The sequence below is a fragment of the Oreochromis niloticus genome, linkage group LG8 (genome assembly GCF_001858045.2).
Source record: "Oreochromis niloticus isolate F11D_XX linkage group LG8, O_niloticus_UMD_NMBU, whole genome shotgun sequence".
NCBI classification, from domain to species: domain Eukaryota; kingdom Metazoa; phylum Chordata; class Actinopteri; order Cichliformes; family Cichlidae; genus Oreochromis; species Oreochromis niloticus.
Window position 1 is genome coordinate 16,402,666 of NC_031973.2, and position 26,147 is coordinate 16,428,812.

The 26,147-nt window shown below is 38.9% G+C and overlaps 3 protein-coding genes across 4 annotated transcripts; 2 read left to right on the top strand and 1 right to left on the bottom strand.

Moving 5' to 3' along the window:
- The first annotated feature begins 137 nt into the window (after positions 1-137).
- paqr4b (progestin and adipoQ receptor family member IVb) lies at positions 138-4,597 on the top strand. Its single transcript, XM_003458736.5, has 3 exons — positions 138-504; positions 1,449-1,667; positions 2,792-4,597. Exons 1-3 carry the CDS (start codon positions 336-338, stop codon positions 3,223-3,225), a joined length of 822 nt encoding a protein of 273 aa, XP_003458784.1. The 5' UTR covers positions 138-335; the 3' UTR covers positions 3,226-4,597.
- Positions 4,211-12,059, bottom strand: pelo (pelota mRNA surveillance and ribosome rescue factor). Its single transcript, XM_003458735.5, has 13 exons — positions 11,657-12,059; positions 11,143-11,235; positions 9,966-10,116; positions 9,169-9,259; positions 8,080-8,243; positions 7,547-7,607; positions 6,994-7,155; positions 6,863-6,909; positions 6,590-6,663; positions 6,432-6,503; positions 5,972-6,046; positions 5,762-5,793; positions 4,211-4,733 (listed from the first exon to the last, which is right to left on the bottom strand). Exons 1-13 carry the CDS (start codon positions 11,695-11,697, stop codon positions 4,639-4,641), a joined length of 1,158 nt encoding a protein of 385 aa, XP_003458783.1. The 5' UTR covers positions 11,698-12,059; the 3' UTR covers positions 4,211-4,638.
- A 119-nt stretch (positions 12,060-12,178) lies between these two features.
- On the top strand, positions 12,179-19,566 carry ppp1cab (protein phosphatase 1, catalytic subunit, alpha isozyme b). Of its 2 annotated transcripts, XM_013266490.3 has the most exons (8): positions 12,179-12,439; positions 12,542-12,631; positions 13,610-13,741; positions 14,387-14,617; positions 15,446-15,550; positions 17,397-17,620; positions 18,409-18,543; positions 18,646-19,566. In XM_013266490.3, exons 2-8 carry the CDS (start codon positions 12,577-12,579, stop codon positions 18,739-18,741), a joined length of 978 nt encoding a protein of 325 aa, XP_013121944.1. In that variant the 5' UTR covers positions 12,179-12,439; positions 12,542-12,576; the 3' UTR covers positions 18,742-19,566. The 2 variants fall into 2 exon arrangements, with proteins under 2 accessions (XP_013121944.1, XP_003458780.1); XM_003458732.5 differs by having other exon boundaries at positions 12,180-12,631.
- Positions 19,567-26,147: the final 6,581 nt, after the last annotated feature.

Below are 26,147 nucleotides of genomic sequence, written 5' to 3' on the forward strand. Positions count from 1 at the left end.
GTACTTCTGTTTTGTTAAAGTGCGTTACGTAAACCATGAAGCTGGTTAGGTGTGAGTCAGTTACAAGGGAGGAGCAGCTGCAGAAGTGCACATGGCTTTTTCTGGGGGATTACCCAGCTTAGGAATAAAGGCCGTGCGCTGATTGGTCCAAAATCATGCCACTTAGCCAGCTCAACAGGTTGCTTGCATGGACTTATACCTGTCCAATGATGGGTTTGGAGGACCAGAGTTTCCGGCTGGTCGTGGTCAAGACCAGCCCGGGAGTCCCGAGTGCGCCCTTTTTATGATCTAAATGGTGAGGAAGCTAAATGTGAGGGCACTGGCTGTAGGAAGTCATGATGGTGCTTTACGAAGGACCGCGGCTCTTGGACTTTGCAAAGGCTCCTGCTCACCTTCAGTTCAACAAATATGTCCTGACGGGTTACCGGCCGGTGTCCACAGCTGAAGAGTGCGTCAGGAGCCTCTTCTACATGCACAATGAGCTGGGGAACATCTACACACACGGTAAGTCCAGCAATTAACTATGGTTCTTTCAACTGGTGCATACACGCCTATAAACTTTATTCTGGACTTAATAAGAAAATGCCATTGCATCTGTTCTTACTATACCTGAATCATCATTGAAATATATTTTTACACTTGTACACGCAAAGCAAGTTTCTCTCACCTTGAATCGCATTAACCCGCAAACTAAACAGGTCACGCATGTCAACTCTCACTTATGGCCAGATACAAACACACCTGACAAGGATGGGTAATGAGGATATGGGGTATTAGCTGTAATCTGCCCTGGGAATCAGAGCCCTGACAGTGTCCACTGGTTAACTGGGCCGTTGAAGGTGACCGATACATCTCATCTGTAAATGCCCATATGGATCTTGAGTGAAGCATCCAAAGACAACTTTGCATAGATTCTGAGCTGCTGTAGAATAAGATATGTGTGTTAAGAAATCTTTAAAACTTCTGGTTTTAATGTGAAACTTTTCAAGGCTGGCTTAGTCATGGAAAAAACAGCAAAAACAAAGGAAATTGGTCTGTGCACAAACTAGAAACTTCACAGCCTTGAACTTCAGTAGGCCTTGTCGTCTTCTTGCCCCATTTTCACCATGGCTATCCCATAAGTTCATTAAGCCTAACACTCTTACTAAGGGGAAGTGAAGCGTATTAGCATTAGAGTGCTGCTCGGGCTTCTCTATGTATGTAACCAACTACTCATTTCTAGTAAAAAATACAATTAAACAGAGGAACCGTTTCGGTCCATTGAATTCCTCATATTGTTTTGCAACAGGCGGTACTTCTATGTGTTGCACTAAGGTGATGTGTTTAAAATGCCACTATAAATTAAGCTGACATTAACCTACAGCAGTGGCACATACCTCAACAAATTCTTTTTAAATTCTGCAGATTTCAGAAAAATAATGATGTTCTTTTCCTTCCTGTCATTTCAGGAATTCCTTTCTTCCTTTTCTTGGTGCTGCTACCTTTTAGTATCCCCTGGAAAGAGGTGGACAGCATCTGGATATGTGTTGTCCACTATCTGGCCTGCCTCTGTCCCACCATGGGATCAGTGCTCTACCATTTGTTCATGAACCACGTGGGAGGAGAACACGTGTACGACACGCTGCTCTCCCTGGACATGGTCGGCGTCTGCCTAGTTAACACCCTCGGTAGGTTGATGAAAGAAAGTAAATGTAACCCCAGAGATTGCTCCTGATGCTAAGACTGGGACCAGAGGGGCTTACTGATCATAACTAAGATGTTTTCAAGTTTTAAGTTTCTGGAATTCAAGCCATTAACAAGATTCAGTTTTTTATTAAAAACAACAAAAAAAGACAGCATTCATAAGTTACAACAAAAATTTTAGAAATGCTGAATACTATGGTCTTGATACAATTCAAGGGTGCCCCTGCATCCACATTTCTTTCTTTTAAAATCCATCGATACATCTACTAATTCTTATCCGGGTCCAGGTTGCAGGGGTACCAGTGTTAGTAGATACCCACCTCCTCCAGTTCTTCTTGGGAGACACCAGGGCATTCCCTAAGCCAACTAAGAGATAATCTTTCCTGGTCAGCCTCAGAGCTTCCTCGCAGTGGGACATACCTGAATCACTTCACCAAGGAGGTCCCCAGGAGGCATGCTAGTCAGATCCCTGAACCAAATCAACTGGCCTCTTTTGATGTGGAGGAGTAGCAACTCTCCCTAGCAGTATTCCCACCAACGACCGAGTTTTTAACCCTTTAGTCTAGATGTCGGAGTATTGAGGATTGTCTGATTAGCAGACCTCAATGCTCTGACAGGAGTGTGAACGTGAATAAGAATGGACAAAATACTGTGGTGGTCTTAAAAACAACCAATTAAGTCTTCAGGCAGATTAAAGATATTAAACATTAAAAAATTCCTCCCAGAATCACTTAAGTCGGTCAATAAGCTTAAAAGTCTCATGTAAAGTCTTTGTAAAGATATGTCAAGCCTCAAGCCCTCATTTAACAGTGCATGGGATTATCCACAACTTTAGGGCTAGACCTCAATAAATATCAGACTGATTGCCATAACGTTTCTTTTTTCAGAGGAACCCTGGATCACTCCTGATTTTTTCATTAGGTACTCAATATTGAGTACCTAATGGTTAACATTTGTGGTACTCAATATTGGATGGTTTACTCTGGAATTTGCTTCTGAAAAACAGCAGCAAAAATAACAAGATACCAAACAATTTTTAGTGTTGACTTCTAAAAATAACCATGCTGACAACAATGCCAGTAACAGCAACCTTGCATTATCTCTCCAGGGGCAATTCCTATCATTTATATCACCCTCCTCTGCTACCCAAGCGTGCAACAGACTGCCTTGCTGGTCTATATCCTCCTGTCAGCCCACGGGATCTACTGTGCCACCACTGCCCGCACTAACGTCCGGCGCCTGCGATCGTTTGTCTGGCAGGCCTTGTTCCGTTTCAGCCTCTTCCTGTTTCGGGTTTATGGCAGCGGGGTAGGAAGCCCAAATTCTCTGCGACTCTTTGTCATCATGGACTGTCTAGCTTTACTGGGAGGGCTGGTCAACATTGTCCAGATCCCTGAGCGCTTCAAGCCAGGATTGTTTGACAACTGGGGCAACAGCCACCAGATAATGCATGTCATGGTTATCTGTTCAATTATCTACCTACACTGGGGCACACTGGAGGATTTAGCCTGGATTAAGAGCTACCAGTGTCCTGCTGAGTGATGCCAAGAGCAGCTAGTTCACGCATGCTTGCAGTCAAGGCTACACTTGAATTTAGCATTCAGTGAGGGAGGAGTTAATGGAGGGCCGAAACTGCCAAAATCAATACTCTATAGATATATATTAAAGAAATATGCCATTAACTGCCCAAAAATAACTATTGTAAATTAATACGTTTATAAATCTGATATAAAAATAAAAGTTTTGATTTATTTCCGTATTTACATTTGTATTCCCCCTTTATTTACCTTCCCATTTAATTTTCAATGTATAATTTTTCTAATTACCTAACTTATCAATTTATTTTTATCTTCTACTTTAGCTAGCTTTACCTAGCTTTAGATAACTCCACTCTAGCTAACGTAACTACCCTACCTAACTTAGCTAGCCTATCTAAAGTAGCTAGCTTTAGTTAGAAGTTACCATCACACTTTTTTAATCACAGCCCCTTATTCAGATAATGAAGCAGAAGTGCTTCAATAAATCTGATAATAAAATATTGATGTGTATAAAATAAGAAGGTTGAAAAATGCAAAGGGGAAAAAAGTCCCCACAAAAAAACCCTATTCTTAAATGTAACATTTACATAAAAAGCTAAATTAAATGGGAAAGTCAATAAATACGAAGTTAATATACAGAAGCAAATTATGTTTTTTTTCTTAAAAAGTTACATTTAAAAATGCACTTTAGTCCTAGCTGCTGAAATTCTTCACAGGGGAAGTTCATAATTTGACATTTTGCCAAAGAAGAATAAGAGGAACCTACAGTGTTCTAACTGTAAATCACATCATTGCATCTAATTGAAAATCCTGAACATACTTGATTTATAGAGGTTGATATGCAGTAGTTTGGGGTGTAATGCCCTTAAATAGTTTTTGAAATGAAAGAAAAAAATAACTGTGAGAAAGAAAATATCTATTTTTATATCTTGGTCCAACCTGTATTTTAACCCAAGAATGGTGATAAACGAGAGAAATAACAGGAGTAGTTGCATGCTTCTGCTGTTTAATTGCAAGAAAGATATATTGTATGTACACTTGACTCAAGAAGTCACTGATTTTGCTATTGCTATCATTTAAAATGAATGTTTTTTTTGTGACTTGGCAAAAAAATGTTACATTCATCTTACTGCCCTTCTTGTGAATTGAGGATTTTCTGTCTTTAGCTTAATGTGAACCTTTCAGATAAACTGTCACCTTCAAACCAAAACCATCAAAGCACGTAAAACTGCATCAAAATTAAGTGAATTTATGGCCACTTTAGAAAATCAGGCATGTTAATTTGATTTGTAAAAGATGTGGCTGTTACAGAGGTGCAATTTCTCACGACTCATTGTTTTATAACACATTGAGCATTCCCATGTTTATCTGCAAAACTGGGGGGGGTATCGGAAGAAGTCTGGTGTGTTTGTGTGGATCAGTCTTCATCTGAGCTACTGTCGTCCTCGGCGTCTGAAAGGTCGGCGATGGGAAACCGCAATATGGCAGCCACCCCACTCAGCTGAGTCAGTTCTGGAGAGACAGTCCAGGATAAATCAAAAGGTGACACATCCTGTACTGCAGACTGGCTTTACATTTAAGTACAAAAATGCAATCGGTGCAGTTGTAGCACAAATTCTTGACTTCTTATTTGAGTAAGACATCAATAAAGAGTGAGATTATCACTTTATGTGTGTGGCGTCATCAATTTACTGAGTCTAACTGACAGCGGTAAATTAATCCTACGCATTATTGTTGCATTATTTTACTCTTATTAGTGATTTCATGTTAAGTAACAAAACCCTACAGAAAAAAAAGTGCAGAGAGATGCTCCCATTTGTTTCAGTGGTGCTCCGACAGGAATGACCATACAGGTCAGATACAGTTTCTTTGAGGCTTAAGTGATGTAGCTATACATCAACAAAACCAGTGCAGAAGAGGAGAACAAATTAGCAGACATGGATTTAAACCATGATGGTATCAGATTAAAAAAGAAATACTATGCAATCCATTGCAAATGTTCGTGAGAAATTAAATCCAGAAGAAAATGCTAAAAAAATTAAGAGGCAGTTTTTAGAAGTTGTATATTAACATCAACTGTAAGGTTCACATAAGAGCATTTTTAGGTTGTGACCCAACCCTCCAACATATCCAGATCTGGGACCAGCAATAGAAGTAGACCAGATTGTCACCCCTAGGCTCAAGTAATTGCTAACAGTTAACCGACTAATGTTAACGTAATGACAGCTGTTCAATACTTTAGTGCTGTTGAACGATGTCCTCTCAGTTTTCCTAAAGTCTTGTTCAGGTTCATGAACTTCAACTACAGCTTTTAGCGAGGGGCAGGACTGTGGGAAGTTACGTGTCAAATTGAGGAAGTAAGGATGGCTCTGTTGGTATCAGTACTGTGGCTATAGTGATAGTAATGGGAATCTATGGGGGATGATTTTTTACGCATTGAAAACAACGTGACAGGACATCAAGTTGAAAAACCACAGCTCCTTCGAGCTTGAGAGAGCTAAAGAGTTAACTTCAACTACATGAAGGGAGTAATAACTTACGTTCACCCGAAACATGAAGGCTTGAGAATATTCTGCATGGAAAAGAGAGAAAAAGTCATCAGCCTGATGTTTTCCAAAGTACTTTAAACATGTTCTAGCCAGCAGGTAAATCTACAGGAGCCTGCACTTCTACTTTTAACAAAATGACACATATAGTACATAACAAAAGTCCAGTTTTTAAGTCTACAAACACAGTATTTACAAAGTTACCTGACAGTGCCACCATTGTCTCTCACATTGTCCACCAAGCGAACGTAGCGACTCCTGGTGGGGATATCCTGATGCCTGACAAAACAAATTAAGCATTGAAACAGGCAGAACTGTGGGCCCGTAATGACGATTTTAAGGATATCCTCTTTTTTTTTGATATCATAGACGTCCCAGAAAGCTGTCATGAATCAAGTGTTTAAAGAAAGGCAGTCTAAAGACTGACCGCTCAGAGTGAATACATGTACATATGCTGACGTCATTATTTGATCCTGGCTGTGTTCAGTATGTGCATCCACCCAAGTAATGTTATATTGATATGACAAAAACAAAAAAAAACACGGAAAGGAAAAGTTCTTTGACCTTACTTATCAGTATGTTAGTGAACATGTTACACCTAAACAACAGCAGCAATGAGGCAGAATAACACTGGCTGTCAATAGCATCACTCATGCACACCTACCTGAACAACTTGTCGCTTATCAACAAGGTGTCGACAGCGAGGGCGTCAGCAGCTTTCTCCACATGACCGAGGCTGTGAGGATGCAAAGATATGCAGGTTGTTAACAATCAGTGTTAACAATATAAGTTAACTGTTACATTCCATCATCAAGCCCTCACCCATAGAAGGCTCGGTCAGGCTCATGCTGCAGCATTTTATAGAAGTCTTCCAGGGCTTTCACCTCTCCGGCTGCCTGAGGAGCAAGATACAAAACAACAGGTCAAAGTTATTTATGTCTCCAGTGAAAAAAAATCATAATTCCACACAGATTAATACAATTTATACTGAAAAATTTGGGTTTTTTTGCTCAGAGTTTAAAAAGCTGTGTGCACAGTTTAGCAATCATATGCACAAATATGCACAAACTCTTAAATCACAGGATGCATAGTCACCTTCGTATCAGACAGCCTATTTGTCACAGTGGGGTCAGAAAGGACTTCTGCAAAACAACAGTTGTCTCAGTGAGTCTGCACCTTATGAGGAGATCAATTTAATTTTGCTGTCAAGTGGCAGCAGCTCCTACCTTTGAGTGAGTACTTATGACCTGACGATGAGTGGACCAGCATGAATTTGGGCCGATTCTCCAGCAGGATCTTGTTGTCCTGCCGTACCGCCTCACTAAAGAGGTAGGTCGTAAAGTGGTCCTTCACATAGCCTGGGCTGGCCACCAGGATGCACTTCACAACTGGCAGAAAGTAAGAAAGGAAAAAATCTAAATCTTAACTCTTTTTAAATGATATCTTCTGTAAAGAGAAACTACCTGAACCAGCAGTTTACATCCACATCTGTCTAGATTTATATACGTAGCAAAACACAGAGGCAATTTAATAAAAGTTAATATGTTTACAGGAAAATAGAGGTTACTACTCTAAAACATGTATGATCCCACTGAAAAATATCCAGTGAGACTGAAAAGCCTTTTTAAGTTATAACATTAATAAACAATATCGGGAACCAAACACAATGATTCACATCACCATGAATGAAAGCTTCACAGCAAACATTAAACTGGAACTGTTACAATAAGTTTAAAAAAAAGGCAGAAGTGTATGTCTACGCGCACACAACAGCCTTACCATCAAAATTGATGTGACGGAGAATGGCTTGCATCACAGCTTCATAAAACTTCTCCAGTCCCTGCAAACAGACACTTTGACAGTAAGCACACGGGATGAAAAACTCTCTCAGTGTTACATCCCCCAAAAAAGGAGACAACCAAATTTTTTCTTACACTATTATGATTTTTTCCTCACATATCACAGAAAACAAACAAAAAAAACTGAGGTTGACTTCCTGAGGCTAAAGAGAAATGTAATCCACTTGAACTCCACTCAATCCCATTTAAAAACATTTACATATATTTGAATATGTATATCTGCCTACTTTGTTTCAATCGGTAAGCTCCTAACCCCCATGACATCTACACCAAAACACTCACGCAATATGAAAATTATAATTGGGTTGGCACACTGTGTACATTTTAGCTGTCTATCTTCATATTCAGATTTGGCACTGTGCACTTTTCAAAATGTCACTCCATTCCCGTTTGCTTGCTTTTAGAGCTCCCGATTCGCTAACAGCTGATTAGTCGCCTATAAATCACTTTTACCTTCTCGTGCTGTGTGCAGCTTCCTTTTCTCTTACGGGGAATGGTGACTTCCACTTTTGCACGAAGCAGCGTCATGGCAGGTGTCACGAGCACCAGGTTGGCCAGGCCTTCCTGCATTACCACAGCAGCCACATCTGCCCTCTGGGTCGGGTCACATGCCTGATCTGAAACGTAGACAATGATATAATGGAAACAAAAAGAAGAAGTTATATTTAAAACGTAATTGACAAAATTTCCAACATCTTCTACGGTGGTTTTCCTAATAAAGTGTTCAGTGATTTTATTCACTCGGCTTACAATTCTTGCCATCTGGAAAAGGCTTTCACTGCTTGACCAGAATTTTAAAAAGAAAAGGTCTTTGCTTTGTTTATGACTATTTATTACTTGTTGCGTGAATGTGTAAACCCCTACACTATGGAGTAAAATTTGTAAAGGACCATTAACTCAAAGTATATCTTATAAGAGAACTGTTGACAGCCTGTTGAATTTGAACAAATCTGAATAAAATAAGAAAACTAGCCAAACAGCTGCTGAAATTTTGAGAACAGTTACCCAAGCCAAGAAATTTCTATTTGCTATAATCAGTTCAATTCTATTTATTTAGTGTCAAATCACAACAACTGTCACCTTTATGCTGTAGGGTTAAGACCCTTCAATATTAGAGAGAAAGCCCCCAAAAATCAGATAACCCCCTATGAGCAAGGAGTTGGTGACAGTTGGAAGGAAAAACTCCCTTTTAACAGGAAGAAATCTCCAGCAGAACCAGGCTCAATGAGGGGCAGCCATCTTTATCAGAAAACAAGATTTTGAGAGATTTTAAGAAAGGTAAGTAAGATCTTACTTTATATATATATTACTTATATATATATATATATGTATTTATATACAGCTTAAGAGTCCTTGTGATTAGTTGTAGTAGGAAGTACATGCTTTAAAATAATCGACAGTCAGACAAATCAGTAAAATGCTAAATGGCCTGTATTTCTATAGCGCTTTACTTAGTCCCTAAGGACTCCAAAGCGCTTTACACTACAGTAAACAGTTTATAGTTGTTTTGGTGGTTGGAGTTCTGAGGTGGCATCTGCTTACCAATTCTATCCAGCACGACGCTGTCCCAGTTCTTTTTAGCCAGAGTGAACTTCCTGTTGAGCTCAAGCTCAATAGTGTGATAAGCCCCCATCTGAAAAGCAAAATAATACAACACAATCACAACCACTTTTCATTTCAAACACAAGTTAGCCTGCATCCTGGGGGTTGGGTGGTACGTCAGATTAAATCGGTTAATTTCTGCTTTTGTGCAACATGAAAAAGTCATAAAATCAGAGACTGTAAAAGACAGAAACATTGGTTGTTGAGACAGCTGTTGATGGCGGAGCTTTCTTGATGAAAAATAAACAGACAAACCTACGAAGCTCTATAAAAGTTTACAAAAAAACAAAACAATGTTCAACCTAAAAATCAGATAACGGATCTGGTGTCAATAAGAAAACCACAGCAGAAAAGCAGCTGACATTAGTTGCTTCGTTTTGGTGTCACTTATAATAAATGACAGACGATGCTTTTTATGTCAGTCCTGACATGACCCCACTGACACAGTGGAACAACCGGTCTTCACTCAGATGCTGGAAAATAAGTATGGAGTCTGGTCTAAACCATTTTCCAAAGGCTGCATTGACTCCTGCTATTGCTAGCCAGCTGATCCTACTGTTCTTCTCGACAATGTGCAGAATATGTAAAAGGTGCCAATGATGTCGTTGTATTGTCCACTGACTGAGGGTATGTGCCTTTTTTTATTTTATTTAAGATGGGTTCATATAGGAAGCAGAAAATAAAAACAGTAAATAATTCACCCAGCCCATTTACCAGAGTGTTTATAAATCTCAGACCTTGACATATTGGTTCTCCTCTATGTTAGTTCCCTTTACTCTCAGCTGGCAGGCCTGGGTGTCAAAGTCGATAGTCTCCACACACAATGTCAGAGTAGTTCGGACTCTTGAGCTGCCCACGCTTCCTGTAGGGGACTCGGTCTGCACCTTTCTGTGGGAACAGGACAGAAGCCGAAGCTTTAGTTGCTGCACTGATGATGAGCTGTGTATATTTCAGAACAAAACACTAAGATAGAAGAGTAATGCTGAAAGCTATAACAATCCTTGAAAAACACAGAATGACTATAATAAACACAACTTCACACCTCTGTCAAAGCATCGCTCCACACACTGAGTCACAAAGAGGCATAAACTTGAGTTACAGCTACATCAATGCTGCCCGAGGGATGTGGGTGTTTGGTTTTTTTGGTTTGTTTGCTTGAACATTGTGGTATATCAACTACAATGATCCCACCAACACTGAATGGAATACCGATAAAAATACTCAAAAATGGAAACTTACACCGCAGATATAACTAGAACTTTTATTAAAGATTATAGGAGGGGGAAAAAAATTGACGTGGCGATATTGTGTTGTTACAGGAAGACTAAATATGACATTTTATTGAATAATTTAAGATACTCTAGGAATACTGTATATTACTGTATACTTGTATTCTATTGTACATATTGTATTTCTTATTCCTCTGCTCCTCTGTCTCTTTTGCTGCATTGAGCATATGTATGACAAAAGAATTTCCCTCGGGATAAATAAAGTTCTTCTTATCCTATCTTATCTCATCTTATCTTATCTTATCTTATCCTACAAACAAGAGGCCTGATCCCATGCACCACCATCCTGAGACAATGTTAGCTTAGTCTGACCGAGTGACTTAATATCATAATCGAGGGCGTGTGGTCTAATTAATATCTACCTTAATTAGATATTATCAAAATTCATACAATAATCAGGATATATGAATACCATATATTTCTAAAGTATTTCTACAAAGCAGTCTTACACACAAAACCTTTCTTTGCAACTTAATTGTTACAGTGGGTGTCTAATCTTTAACTTCTTTTGCCAGCATATTTTACAAATCCATGAAATAAAAAAGGGGTTCACTGTAATCCTTTAAAGAAATCAGCATTATTACAGGGCTTCACCTGTGTCTTTGTGTAATATATTGATTATTACCTGATAGTCGAGGCTCTTAAGCTGTCCCCCACTTGGAGCAGGTTGTAGGTATGCCACATATCTTCCGCCTCCTCAGGCACCAGAGTCACCTGACTGAATTAAGCGTTGATGATCAATAAGAAAGGATCTGCACTCGTGTGGTTTTGGTATACAAAAAAATTTAAAAATAGATCTCCTCCGAATGTAAGATGCGAAGGTGGTAAAATGGCACAGGAATTCCCAAAGTACATAGTGTGTATTAATATAAGTTTGTTTTGTTTACTCCCTAAGGTGTGGTTTGTCCATTCAGTCTGTAAAGCTAAAGCTAAACCAGAAGTTGTAACATGTTAGTAAAGGTTCTGTTTTAACACATATTAAGAGAAAATGGTCGGTTTGCTTATTAATACAAAACCCACACCTCTCCCCTTTTGTGAGTGTACACGGGAATGTAACTCACTACACTGACACATGTACAGTCAGCTACAACACAGCAAGCTGGTTAGCCTACTAGCATTAGCCATCAGAGCTCACTCACCCGGCATTATCTTTCTCAATATCTTTATGGAGCAACTTCATGGTTGGATGATTGTCTGATACAAACCGAATTATTAGTGTAAAATATACAGGTTAGCAGCTGTCCGGCTAAGGGACATGTTTATCTCTTAGTGAAATAACAAATTAGCCAAACCATCTCCCAACTTTACAATGAATCACTCGCTGCGTGTTGCCAGGCGCTGGGACATTGCGTCAGCGCCCAAATACGTCGCATGTTCTTCCAATCATGGTCACTTCCGTGGGAGTCGCTTTTGCTGCGCAACAAATACGAAACGAATACAAACAAGATTGTTTGAGTAAATGCGAAAAATGTGCTTTTTTCTTGTCTTTACTCATAAGGTCTTCAATTTACAGTAGCCTAAACGTAACGTAATCAAGAAACACTGCCCTTTTTTTACAAATTAGTTTGAGATAAGTAAATGCTGATAGACACGGAAAACAACCAATCAAGGAGTAGATAGGATGGCACAAACGCCGCCTATTTTTAAAGCTAACCAATGGGGGCACGACAGTGGTCAGCCCACTTCCGTTCGACACCGCTTTGAGCTAACGCTCGTCCAGCAGCTTTTTTTTTGTCGATGGCATGGTGCTAGTAGCTGCCGCACAATAACGTAGTCGCGAAAATACGAATAGACTAAACGAAATTCGGATGCCTAAATGGAATTAGTCGATTAATGTGGTTTCCGAAGTACATGACAGCCATCACACCGTTAACATTTCAAAATCTCGCCTCAAATTTTGAGGTAGCCGATTCTTCCCCAAGGTTAGCTAGCTAGCGGGCTAACGATAGCCGATTAACACTAAACTAGTTCAGGTAACTATAATTCGGCAACCAGTTAACACCCAGTACCTCTTGAATTCGTAGAAGTTATTAGAAGTCGGCCGGAACAGGGGCAGAACATGGCAGAAGCCGACAAGTTGAACATCGACTCCATTATACAGCGTCTCCTCGAAGGTAAGACCAAGTATTTCGCTCGATATTTATTCAAAGAGGTAGCCATTTTAGCCAACTGCGGCTAGGGAACGGTAGCCGCCAACGCCGTGAAAACAAGTTCAGTTCATCCGGCGCTGCTTGCAAACGAAGCATAGAATTTAAATGCTTAATAAATTGTACTTTTTTGATTTCGTTTCGGGAAATTCAATACAACAGAGAGACTGGTTAAATATATATTTTTGAACACATTTATATATTCGCCCCACTGGAATTGTGAGAGTTGGTCTCTTAAACTTGCATTGAAACATACTATGATGCAGAAATATGCATCATTTTAAACGTTTATACTTGTGCAGACATCGTTTGGGTACACACTGAAGTGGTTATACGGTTAAATTTAAAAGGTCACTCCTGTATGCTAGCAGGGTGAGGTCATTTTATTTTGTTACCTGTAATCACATTTTTATTTTTATTGTTTTGTAGGACAGAGACAAAATGCTCCATAACACCAGTAAAATCATCCAGGGTGCTACAGAGTCTTGATTTGTTAACTATCACGGTTCACTATATATAGGTCGGCCTCTGGATGCCTCTGAAAATGTCTTTGTCTTTATGTTTGGTTTGGCTGTATTTGGAGCCATACAAGATTCCTCACATAAAAGTGTGTGACATTTGCAGATTATGATTATAAATGAGTGCGCTGATTACCGTTGTAAAATGTGTAATCCACAGATTTGTCCTCCTTTATTTTGAGATATCTTTTTCTAATTATGTTGCTTCTAATCAACAACATAGCAGATTCACAGCTACAGTGTGCACAAAATGAAATGAGCCAACTGTCCATGGCAGTATGCCCTACAAATTACACGTTAAGCTGCATTTATGCAGGGAGAAATGAGAATAATCACCCAATAGCCACTTGTAATAATTTACCCCTTTCTTATTAAAAACAGTGTCAGAATCTGCTGTTGTTTTCTGACTCATTTTTTCCCCTTACAGTGAAAGGCTCCAGACCTGGCAAAAATGTTCAGCTGACAGAGAATGAAATCCGTGGTCTTTGCCTCAAATCCCGGGAGATCTTCCTCAGCCAGCCAATCCTGCTTGAACTTGAGGCGCCCCTCAAGATTTGTGGTGAGGCTTAAGTGGCGTTCTTTGGAGTCGAGGGAATTCTCGAGGGTGGTCAAACAACATAGCAAGCTGTTGAAGCTTAGAGTGCTGGACCATTATGAGTCAGCTTATGTGCATACTATGCTCTAGTATTCACATGACCAAATGCTAAGTTATTATAGTTAATTAAAAACAGACTGGCTCTAAAAAAAAAAAAAGTGTTTAATTCTTCGTGGCTGTAATTTTGCCACATAAACAACTCACGGGATAAATTGGTACTGACTTGCTGGTTCAGTTCTGTTTTGTACTTCAAGTTTCCCTGGAGTTTTCCTGCCGTACCTTAATGTTGCCTGACTGCGTTGAATGTTAGTTTAAGGAACAGGTTTCAGGAACTGGAACAGTCTATACTGCAGTAGAAATCTTAAGCATCCTCATACTAAATGCAACCTCATAACAAAACACATACCCATAAGGTAACTCTGTAATAACAGTGTTTATTTAAAATAACACTTTGTCAGTCATGGTATAAAGTGCTAATCTTCAAGGTCTCTAGTCATGTTGTACCTCCATCCAACTCCCTTAGCCTTTGTTGTGCACATATACTGAGCACGATAATCACACCTTTGAACAACATTGCTGTTTCCACTCTAACACTGCTTGTTTCTCTAGGTGATGTTCACGGGCAGTACTATGATCTGCTCAGGCTGTTTGAATATGGAGGCTTTCCCCCAGAGAGCAACTACCTGTTCCTGGGGGACTACGTAGACAGAGGCAAGCAGTCCCTGGAGACCATCTGTCTGTTGCTGGCTTACAAGATCAAATACCCAGAAAACTTCTTTCTGCTGAGAGGAAACCATGAGTGCGCCTCTATTAACAGAATATACGGCTTCTACGACGAGTGTAAGTCATGCACACAGATACAGATAGTAATTTGGAAAGTGGTGTGACTGCTCTCTGTGGTTACCTGTTGAATAGAAAAGTGTAGGCCAAAATACAGCAGACCTCGGTGTGGTCAAGAGGACACCTTGGTTTTTCTTTTTTGGTTTGTTGATACTGAAACTGTAAAAAGAGGAAACACGTGTACAAAACATCAAACTTATCATATATAGATATATATAAGATATAGATAAGTAGATGTAGGGGGAGAGAGACAGATACATACATATATCTTAATACATCAAAAGCTAAATAGAATAGAAATGAAAAATAGCAAAGTGTTTCAGCAGGAAAGTGACAGGCAGATGGAGCATGCAGATACACACATTAAAAATAAGAAGTAAGAGACTGTACAGGGCAGATTTACACATAAGGAGGAAAAAACAAAAGAAATACAAAGTAATTAGTGAAGTAATGTTTATCAGCACTTGCAACAGGTGTGGTGGTTACAATTTCATTTTATTTTTTTATTGCGATTAAGAAAATTTGCCTGACACTTTGAAACGAGTCTGCAGATGATTAACTAATTAAGTATCCTTAGATTAGCAGTGTACACAAGATATCTATTTACTTGTGAGTTCCTTTAAACTTGATGGTGAACACTCAGTACTCCGGGCTTCAGGGTAAGGAGCATGATCGGGCAGTAGGAACAGTGATTCAGTCACATGCTTTTTGTTCTATTTAGAGCTCGGCTTATGTAAAATGTGTTTCCAGCTTGAAACAAGTGGCACTGCTGATTTTATAGCTCTTATGATGAGATTGTGACCGAGTAATTGTAATTTCCTCCCACAGGTAAAAGGCGATACAACATAAAGCTGTGGAAGACCTTCACTGACTGCTTCAACTGTTTGCCTGTAGCAGCCATTGTTGATGAGAAGATCTTCTGTTGCCATGGAGGTATCCTCTTCAAACAGTTAATTTGGTTTCTATCCAGAGCGAGCACACAAAGACTAGACTCCGCTCTGTTGTATCTGTCAACATAATGGTCACGGTCTAGCAGTACTCTGCAGGATCTTAATTTGTTTGACTATGTTTGTAATTCCTTTCTCCTGGATCAGTAGACACAGATATAGATAAAAACAGGTACAGCTTTAACAGACTGTCATTGAATACATCACTGCCTTTTGTAATAAGCGTGTACTGTGCAAAGGTCTTGACCCACCCTTCATTTCTTTATATTTTGCATTAAAGGAGCCAGGATGTCCTGTGCTTTATAACGTGGTCTTGAGAAACAGTTCTCCAGGCTTTGACAGTCTTCAAAGTTTTTCTTTGGACACTTGTTGCTTCTTCACTCATTTTCAGTCCAGTCATTGAACCTGATCAATATCAGAATTATTATTTATTATGGTAAAGCCACTTAACACTAACCTATTTATCATTCAAGCATTAAAAAAAGCACCTAACTCAAGGGATTAATCAAAGTATTTTTGCACCAACAAGATGATTCCCAAAAAGCTTTTGGATCAAAACTTTGTACATCTTGGGATGGTGTGCAGTGTCTTTTAAAACTTTATTTCTACCGCTCTCTGTGGTAGATGTTATTATTTATTTTTTTTATATAATCATTTACCAAATGTTATTGATTAATTCAAGCACTTCTTTGTAATCTTTGTTTGCTGTCATATTTATGTTCAAAATGTAAAAAAAAAAAAGTTGTTAAACACATTCTGACATTTTCTTAAAACTTCGTATGAAACATTTTCTTATGGGTGACTATCATGATACGATACAGTTCTTGGTTATTACTGCAGTTTATTTTCTTAAACAGCTGGACATCGTAGCCAAAGACACTAAATAATTCTTAAACTGTCACGACCTGTCAACAGGTTCTCAAAGTTAGTGGTAAGGAAGCGCTGTGTGCTTGGGCTGACAGCTAAGTTGAGCAGCCAGCAAAAACCCGCTGCAGTCTGCTTGTACTGCGCAATCTTTTGTGGCCACTCAAGGTCTTCATACGTTCTGCATTTCCCTGCTACCTGTCATTCTGCATTTCAACAGCGCCAATGTACGTTTCGTTGCAGCACATGCAAGCTCTCCCCGGTCAGTGCTCTTAGTCGACGCAGCAGCAAACCATTTTTTTGCACCGCAAAAGCCATAGAAAAGAATGGCTTTCAGAGCGTATGCTGCTTTCTGGATGAAAGGGCCTGTAGGGAGACACTGATGTGCCAGCTGTGCTCTATTCACAAGAGAAATTAGGCTAATTATTGCAGCAGAGGCAGTCATGTCCTGTTGGCACACTGTCAGATATCCATGGTCACATTCATTAAAAACATCCTAAAGTTTTCAATAGAAAGTACTCATTTAAAAATTTCTGCATCTTGTGAGGATGTTTCAGGTGGTGTTTGGATTGAAAGGCACAGAGTGAGCAAAACTAGCATTGAGTGTCGTGGCTTGACATTTTTGGGTTGTAATTCCAGTGATGGGCGTTTAATAAAAAGGAAGCAATCCAGTCTACTTGCATGATGGCGCTATCTTGTTAGCTGGGATATGGGTGAAGTTAACATTGGACGACCGGCGCCTCTGTTTTCTGTACCTCGTGATTTAGAAATTGAGCACTAAGTTTACCTTTAACCATCGCCCAGAATATCATAGGGTTTTTGTCTTTTTATGGTAGCTCTTTTAAAAATATGTGTTTGTATCACGACAAGCTTCAACACATCAAAAAACTAATTCTAAAATCAGATGCTGATTTATTTATTTATTTTCACTGCTGAAGTTTAATTCTTTATACATTTATATTTTCCAGGCCTGTCTCCAGACCTCCAGTCCATGGAGCAGGTGAGAAGGGTCATGCGTCCCACTGATGTTCCTGACCAGGGCCTCCTGTGCGACCTGCTGTGGGCAGACCCCGATAAAGATGTGCTGGGCTGGGGTGAGAACGACCGCGGTGTCTCCTTCACTTTTGGTGCAGATGTGGTGACAAAGTTCCTCCACAAACATGACATGGACCTCATTTGTCGAGCCCATCAGGTCAGTACCAAAAAATGTAATTGAATGGTTCACGGTTTCATGGTAGTAAAAATGAGTAACACAAGTGAAAGGGTTTGATAACTAAAAGGATTTGGTTGGGCCTCATAGTTGAGTGTTTCACTGCATAGAGTTGATTGGGGATTTTTTTTTTTTTTTTCCACCCTTGGGTCCCCTTAAAGATGCTGGAGGGTTGTCTGGTCTTTATTAGAAGTTGCAGCAGGGTACCAGGTATTGTTTTGATCTGGGGAGGTGCACGTGGCGTGTGTGTCATGTGGGTAAAGAAGCTATTAGCATTGAAGCGGCTCTTTCTCGAAGCTACAGGAAGGCTGCAATATTTATCAAACAATCTTTTTACAGATGCTGTTGTGTATTTTAAGAAATGCCATGTGGAAGTGCTTCAGGGGGAAGTGTTTAGATAGTGGCAGTGACACAGCAGCTAAAAACCTTTTAACCCATTAAGAACAATTGGATTTCAGGCCAGTTTCAGCAGCTAAGTTTTGATTTTCAGTCTTCAAATGTCTTTAATCTGTTGACATTTAGCGTAGTTTACGTCAGTATTGCTGCTGGCCTTACATGGCTGCAGCTATTGCTTAGTTTTATTTTGATCATAGCTCAAGCTACAGTTTGTGCTCAGCAGTTAGATGTGTTAAAGTAATTTTCTTATTTGTGAAGCTGTGCTAGTAACAGGGCATTTATAATGTCATGTGTTGTCATCCGTAGCAGAGTCTATAGTTCTTCTGTGTGCCTGATCTTGTGTGAGAGTTTGCTAACCTGTGTTTGTTTTTCAGGTGGTTGAGGACGGATATGAGTTCTTTGCAAAGAGGCAGCTCGTGACTCTGTTCTCCGCCCCAAACTACTGCGGGGAGTTCGACAATGCCGGAGCTATGATGAGTGTAGATGAGACCCTCATGTGTTCATTCCAGGTAAACTAGAAACTGATCACTGATTGAACAAGTCTTAAAGATTGTTGTCATTTTTCACTCATGTTTTTTTTTTTTTTTTTTTTTTAAATTTTCCTTGTGCAGATCCTCAAACCTGCAGATAAGAAGCTGTTCTATGGTGGGGGTGGGGGCATGGGCTCTGGTCGCCCAGTCACTCCACCTAGGAAAGCTAAGAAATGACACCAGTAGTTTGCCCTTGACCCTTGTCCTGCCCTCTCTACCTCTTCTTCTCCTTTCTTTCACCAAACAGCCAGAAATCAAACCTATACCCAGGGCTTTTATTTCCTTTTTTATCTGTACTTCTTAAAACGTTTAATGTTACAGATTGTCTGAGTGAGTGCGCGCGTGTGCAGGCTTACAAACGTCTGCAGGTGAGCATTAAAATCATGTGTGCACGTGTATATTCTGTGTGAGAATATTAGAGATTTATACTCCCTGCTCCCCAAACCCCCCTTTCTCTGACCACTCTTCCCACTGAAAGGCTGAAACCACATTGTCTGTACAGTAACTTGACTGAAATGACAGGGTTTGGGAGAAGGTGGGAGATTGCTGATGTAATGAATTTGGCAGCAAGCTCCTGTTAGCAGATGGTGTGTATGTCCATACTTGTGGAAGGGGGATTTTTATTTTATTTTTTTTAAATATATATTATTTTTTTTCCCCTGTCCTCTGTACTGTAAAATCGAAAACACAGGTGTGTGCGTGTGTGTGCATGCTGTGTCTTGCCTGTTGGAGTATGATCACAATATGCTTGAACAGGGAGGAGTTTGTCACCTTATCAGAGCGAGCGCACATTTGCACACATGCCCACACACGTGCATATGACTCTTCAGATTCATATGAGCCAGAGCTGTAAAAAGAAAAAAAAAAAACACAAAAAAACAACAGCAAACAAAAAAACATACAGTTTAGGTTTGTACAGATTTGATTACTTGAAAGATTTTTTGTGAATTCGTTTTGTAGTCTTTCATCAAGTTGACCAATAAAGCGAGAATCTGAGCTGTACTGTCTCTCAGTCGTTTTTCCGTATCTGCTTCGGTATACAATAGTACTCTTAGTTGCTTGGGTGGTTACTTTAAAGGCTCTAAATGAATGGGGAGGTGACTTTTAATTTCAAACATGATAAATGCATGTATAAACAAATCTTATTAGAATTTTCCTTTTATTAAGAATGAACAGATTCTAAACTCAGCTGTCAGTCTCATTTCTTTCTGGTCATACTCTATTTATTCTCTGGTGTAATGGGCTAACTGGTTGGCAGAGGGAGATACTTGTACCCGGAGATGATCTTAGACAATGCATTTCATCACAGAAAAGTTGCAAGTTTTGTTTTTTAAACATGTTCCTGTAAATGTTTCACAATAAAGGTCTTTTCCAAAAAGAGGTTTCTGTGCACTGAAATTCTAGAGGGCTTTTAATTTGAAACGGATATGTGAAGTGTTGTTAAAAAGAGTAAAGTTAGCAGAGGGTGAAAGTATTTAAATATTACCAGCTATAGCTATCAAACTGGGAAGAAGCGAGGGCCCAAGGTAATGGAGCAAAGGATATGAGTTACAAGATAAACAGTGTTTATGTAAATGGATATGAAAATATTTGATAGACTTCAACAATTTTTCCATTTGCCTGTTCCAAAAGTTGATTCTTTATTAACTCTTGATTATACTCCATCTACACCAGGGGAATATACATCCTTTTTTTTTTTTTTTTTAAACTTTATTTACAAACCAAGACAGCAACTTAGAAGAGACAGATCCAGGACAAGGACATAGTCAACCTACAAACACAGACGATACAATAATTGAAACCGGATATAGGAGCGAGTGGAGTGCGCATAATGTGCAAGGAACCTCCGCGTGGGAAGTGTTTTTATCCAAATCCCTCAGTGATTGGGTGAAAGATAAGTAATGACAGCAGCAATAATTATATCCACACACTTACAGTGATACAATTAAGTTGTAGCAAATATAGATGCACATAAGAAAAGGAAGAAAATGACTATATAGTATATATCTATATATACGCACACATCTAAAAATTGATAAATGAAAGAGGGGGGAAGAGTAATCAAGCATATCTAATGAGAGCATGGATGATTCTTGGTAGAGCAGGTTATTTTAACTTCTCAGGTTCTGAATCGCTCCCTGACCTGATCGGAGAGAAAACATAGCATCACCAGACAACACAAAATTTCCCCCAGAGCCGGAAGAGAGAGCATATTTATCAGGTGGCCATTGGTTAATGAATATTTAATTTTTATTAATTTATAAAGCATGGTTTATAATAGAGACCTGCCAAAGGTGCCTTTCCTACCCATCCTCCTCCAACAGATTTATTAGCTTGATTTCCAGGTTGTGTGTTAGAACAGCAGCTTATCTACAGCAGTTGTGAAGCATATGGTCATCAGGAAGAACAGCTCTGTTCTAGGATGCCTCCTCCACCCAGTGCAGGTGGTAGGAAACAGAAGAACTTTGGTAAAAATAACATCACTTTTGGACAATGTCTCCCACCAACTGCATGAAGCTGTTGCAGAACTGCAGAGATCCTTTAATGACAGACTGTTGCATCCTAGGTGCACAAAGGAGTGTTATTGCAGGTCCTTCCTCCCAGCAGCTGTTACACTTTAGACTTTAACCTTCACTCCTCCCAACAAACAATAAATTGTTTACATCCCTGCTGTTATTGGCACACTTTTTCCATTTTCTGTAAATAGTCAGTTGTTGATTTTATAAGCACAAGTATGCAGCACTTTTGGTACATTTAAAAGAAACTCAGCCTACTCAGATGCACATTTCTTTGAATCTGAGTAGGCTATTTTTTACCAACTGTACAGTATTTTTTTTTTCTTATGTTGTACATTTGCCAGGTACAGTCTCTTATTTCTTGTTTAGAGTTTTGCTTATAATCTTAATGTCCGTATTTATGAGCACAGCATTAAAGTCACCTCCTATTATGTGTTCTGAGCCAGGTAGGTTATTAAGTATAGAGAAGAATTTATGTGAAATTCACTATTGTCAGGGGGGAATAAGTATTGACATTACAAAACGTCCCTCTGTGTCTGCAATTGCACTGTTGTGAGTGTAATTCTATTATTAATGAGGATAGCAGTTCTTGTTTTTCTGGAGTTCTAGCTGGCAAAGATACATGGGGAACCTGAGGTGTTGGGATTTTCTTGTCATAAACGTCTGCTTGAAGTCTGCCGAGGTAGTCCATTATTTGAATGCTTTTTGCCTGATTTCCCGGACCACAAATATTATATTCCAGCTGACTAGTTTAAGTGATACCATTAAAGGCAAGTGAGTATGTAGCATAGATATGTTTGTGTGAGAGGCACTATCACATTATTTAAAGTTAGTTGCGTATACTTAAAAGTGGCTCAATGCAGTGCAGAAAAAGTAGGGAGAAACAAAAGTGAACAGAAAACAGGTAACAAAAAACAGAACAACACATAAAGATAAAGAATACATGCATCTATATGAACATCTTTTAAGGTAGAAATGTCAGCATTTTTATACATAAGTATATATAGTGAAGCGGTAACCCCCCTAATCATTTCTTTGCCAAATCAAATAGCTCCCAGACCAAATGTAATCTATATGTGGAACGTATCACCTTTGTGCGCATGCTCTACTCTGTGACGGTCATCTCATCCACCCTTACAAATACTTCCAATTTAGTTAATTTAGAGGGTGAGTGTCGCTTTTTTCCCAACTTGGTTTTAACTGTAAATAATTTTAATGTGTAAATAACTGTTAACTGTTGTAAAGAAGCTACTCACAGATTTTTGTATTAAGTAATCAATCAGGTGAGCAAGGTAAGTACTAGCTAGTGGGCTGGTTTCAGTTATTGTGCAAATGTTTATAAGATTAGGGAAACCTGCAGTCAGCTGAAGAAGTCACATGGATGAGTGACGAGACGTTTCTCCCACTGAAAACACGTCCAGATGAACAGAATCAACTTTTGGGGGTAAGTACTAGCTAATTTGCACTACCTAGCTTAAAGTTAACACAATTTCTTTTGCTTTGGTGAACTCAGCAGCAGACAGTCAGCATCATTTAACAACGGAAAATAGAAATACTGGTAAAGAAAAAAACACAAATAAGACAAAATAAGCTAAATGCATATTAAATTACAGGTCAGTGTCTTTTTGTCAGATGCTGTGTTACTGTGTAATCTCTTATGTTGCTCTTCTGAGATCAACTACTGTCAATATGATTGCAATATTCATTTTAATGTTAACATTTCCTGGAGCTCTAAAAAATAAAAGGGGGAAAAGTATATCATCTCTGTTGATCAATGCCATTTTCTCTCGTGTTGGCAAGTAATAATGAATAAAATCATTTTCTTTAAGTGCTTTAGCTTTAGTTCCAGAAAAACATACACCACTATTCCTGCACTATTCCTGTTTTTGTTTTTTTCTGCTCATGAAAAAGTCTGGCCCTTAATCTGCCATCTGGATGGAAAAACCGCACCGCTTTTAACACCTCTGAAAACTGTTTTACTGCACAGTTTTCTAGTGCTTGATGTGTGATTTTGTTTCTTAGGGATATCTGGCCTCTGAAAAATAAAAGAGAAGCCAAGTGGACTACATGAACTTACCAGGCTTTAAACTGATATTCACTTATAGTATGTGATTATCTTAAAGTATGTAATTCTGAATAGTAGAGAGCTCTTTTTTATATCCTGTGATAATTTTACAAAAGCCGCAGGTGTTTTAACATTAACAGGCTAAACTCTAGTTTCTTTCTGAAAAACTTTGTAGCGCCTTTGTCGTCTGAAGTGAGGGCAAAACTGACAAAAATTGTATTATTCATGAAAATTATTGATTGATTGAAGATCAGACACCTTTTTGTCCTATTTTTTGTAAGTACTGATGAAGTTACAGTGACTAAACACTGCCCCAACTAAACAATGGATATTAAACATTGAAAGGTACAAGAAAGCTGTGGGAGTTTCCAGGATTTCTGCATTAATCCCTCATAAACTAGAATTAAAGACAAACACGATCTCACCAATCTAATAAGGCTCCACAGTTGTCTTCCCGTGTCTTTACTGAATATGCTCAATAATCAATCACAGTGTAGGCTGGAGAATTAAGGGAACCTTCTGCTATTTACTTCTCCAAAAACTACTTGCATTAAGGAGATGAGATTAGAGGCGTGGGTCATAAAGGTCACTCTTTATGTAAATAAAGGTGTACAAAGTCTCGTGGTCTTCTTGTATTGCATGAGAGGTTGTTTGTCTGTATTACAAATGTTTTTACATGAGCTTACAACTAATCATGACAGAGGTGTGTAAAGCTAGAAGATGCTGCAGAAATGTTTTAAACACCCATGTGAAAAGTGAGTAAAATTGTATTTGTATGATACCTTTCAAAATAAATATCACAAAGTGCTTCACAACAAAATTATAGAACCTTAAAAAAAAAGACTAAAAAGATTTGTTTTACAAAATCAGCAATTATCTCTCTGGGAGAAGGCATCATGTAAAAATGATACGAGGCAGATACCAGCGTGTAATCCTGAACCAAAATAACAAAAGACCTGCAGCAAAAGGCCACATGGATGAGGCAAAACAAATATGGGAAAATGTTCTGCGGATAAATGACACAAAAGTTCGACTTCCTGGTAAAGATCTGTGATTACCGGGAAAAAAATGATAACCTCGTGCTTTGGTGCCAGTTTGCTACCTCGGGACAAGATGCCTTCTTTCACTGAGGGAGCAGTGAATTCAAACTCGTATCAAGAAATTTACTTACAAATCTTAACCCAGTTTGAATTAGTCTTAAAAGTGTTAAATTTAGCTTGCCTATACACGTAGTCACAAGGCAGAAATATTAAGCTGGGTTGCAAAAATGTGTTACATTTATATAAGCTGTGATAGACAGAAATCCAGAGAGAGAAAATGAAGAAAAAAGCTAGTTATTCCATCTCTGTTCTAATCCTCTCCCATCAGACAAGAGCAGGCAAACGCTTGTACCTTAGACAAAAATCAAAAGGCTTCAAACGTCACTCTCCTAGGTCAAAATCCTCTGCTTAGACATTGCATTCTACATTGATTCTTAACCGTCTTTATCCTGTTCACCTAATCTGGTTTAAAAGGACCTGTGAAAGTCTCCTGCTACTTGTTGGATTCTTTTTTTTAAGGCCTGAAAAGATCCCAGAGGAGCTTTAGGAGTCTAGGTTTTTCTCCAGTCACTTGACTTTCAATATTCTGACAGGTTAGTATGAATTTGTTTGTTCAACTGTGCTGAAAACATTATGTCCAGCTTTAATCCCAAAGAATTGGTGATAACTTTAAGAAATAGTAAGAAAAATTGCCCAGCTTCCTAAAATGCATTCATGCAGTAGTGGTATGACTAGAGCTTATAGTTCTGCGTTAGTTTATAATTTCCTGGTTATATTTTTTATTTATACTGGAAAAGTAACTTATTACAACAAAAAACTAAGACATGCACAAAGGATAGCAGTATAGTGGCCCAATTTTACTTTCAAAAATAATGCGGTGTCATGTTCTGGTGCACAAATTGCTGCTATCACCATTTTCCTGTGCATTTGTCTGGACATATCAGCTGTTACCCACAGGGAGGCAGTGTTAAGTTCCTCTGACAGCAGACGCAGCCACCCAGACACACAAAGACACATTACTGAGTGGTTAAGAAAATGCTTTACATTTCATCAAAGGGAAGTTTAGCAGCTCATTCCTGGTTTATTGCAGTGCTCCACATAGAAGGAAGCTATGGTGGTTTACAGTTTAGGGGTATTGTGTTCTAAATGTGGTAACCATTAAATCATTTTTTAATAACAGTAATATTCACCCTGTGTTTCAGGACAGAGGCTGTGTTAAACTGTATCTCCGTTGTCAGACCTCATTCTATATTTATCAAAAAAGGATCTTATTTCTTACTTGGGGATTTCTCAGGATCTTTTTGCATTCATTCGTCTTCCTGTCATCAGCACCCTTCTCCAAGACGCTCTGTCCATTTTGCCTTCTTTGTACATCACAAGTGAGCTTAGGGGCGAAGGGCAAGTCTGAGAACCTTTTTAGTTTCAATTGACATCCTGTTATTTTGTTGCATACTTATTCTTTTTTGTAATGCAACGAGAACAATTCAGTGAATGACTTCCAAACATTGCTTAAGAATTTAGACTATAAAAGGAATTCATTTATATATTTTTTGTATTTAAAGAGAGTTGAACATTTTAAGATTGAGACTAAAGTATGTGCATAGGGATGAAATATATATCTTAAGTTTATCAAGTTCTCCGCCTGTAGAAATTCTTCAGGACAATCCTCTGTACATTTATAGCAGGATGATGGAGATTTAAATTCACCCTTGGTTGTCCCAATCTGTCAGTAGCTGTGTGGTCTCAGGTTCTAACTACGTTGCTTGTGTAGGATTATGTTCTGTGTTGGTCAATGAGCCTCGAGAACAGAATGTGGCCTTGTTCCTGATGCGTGTTGGTTAAAAAAAATAAAAGTAAAAAAGCTAAAAAATACTTGTACATCATACCTAAGGACCCTTTTTCTTTTTGGCTGCAGCAGTCACCTCAAAAATAGTGTCTTGGTGAGATAAGAGTCCCCTCCTC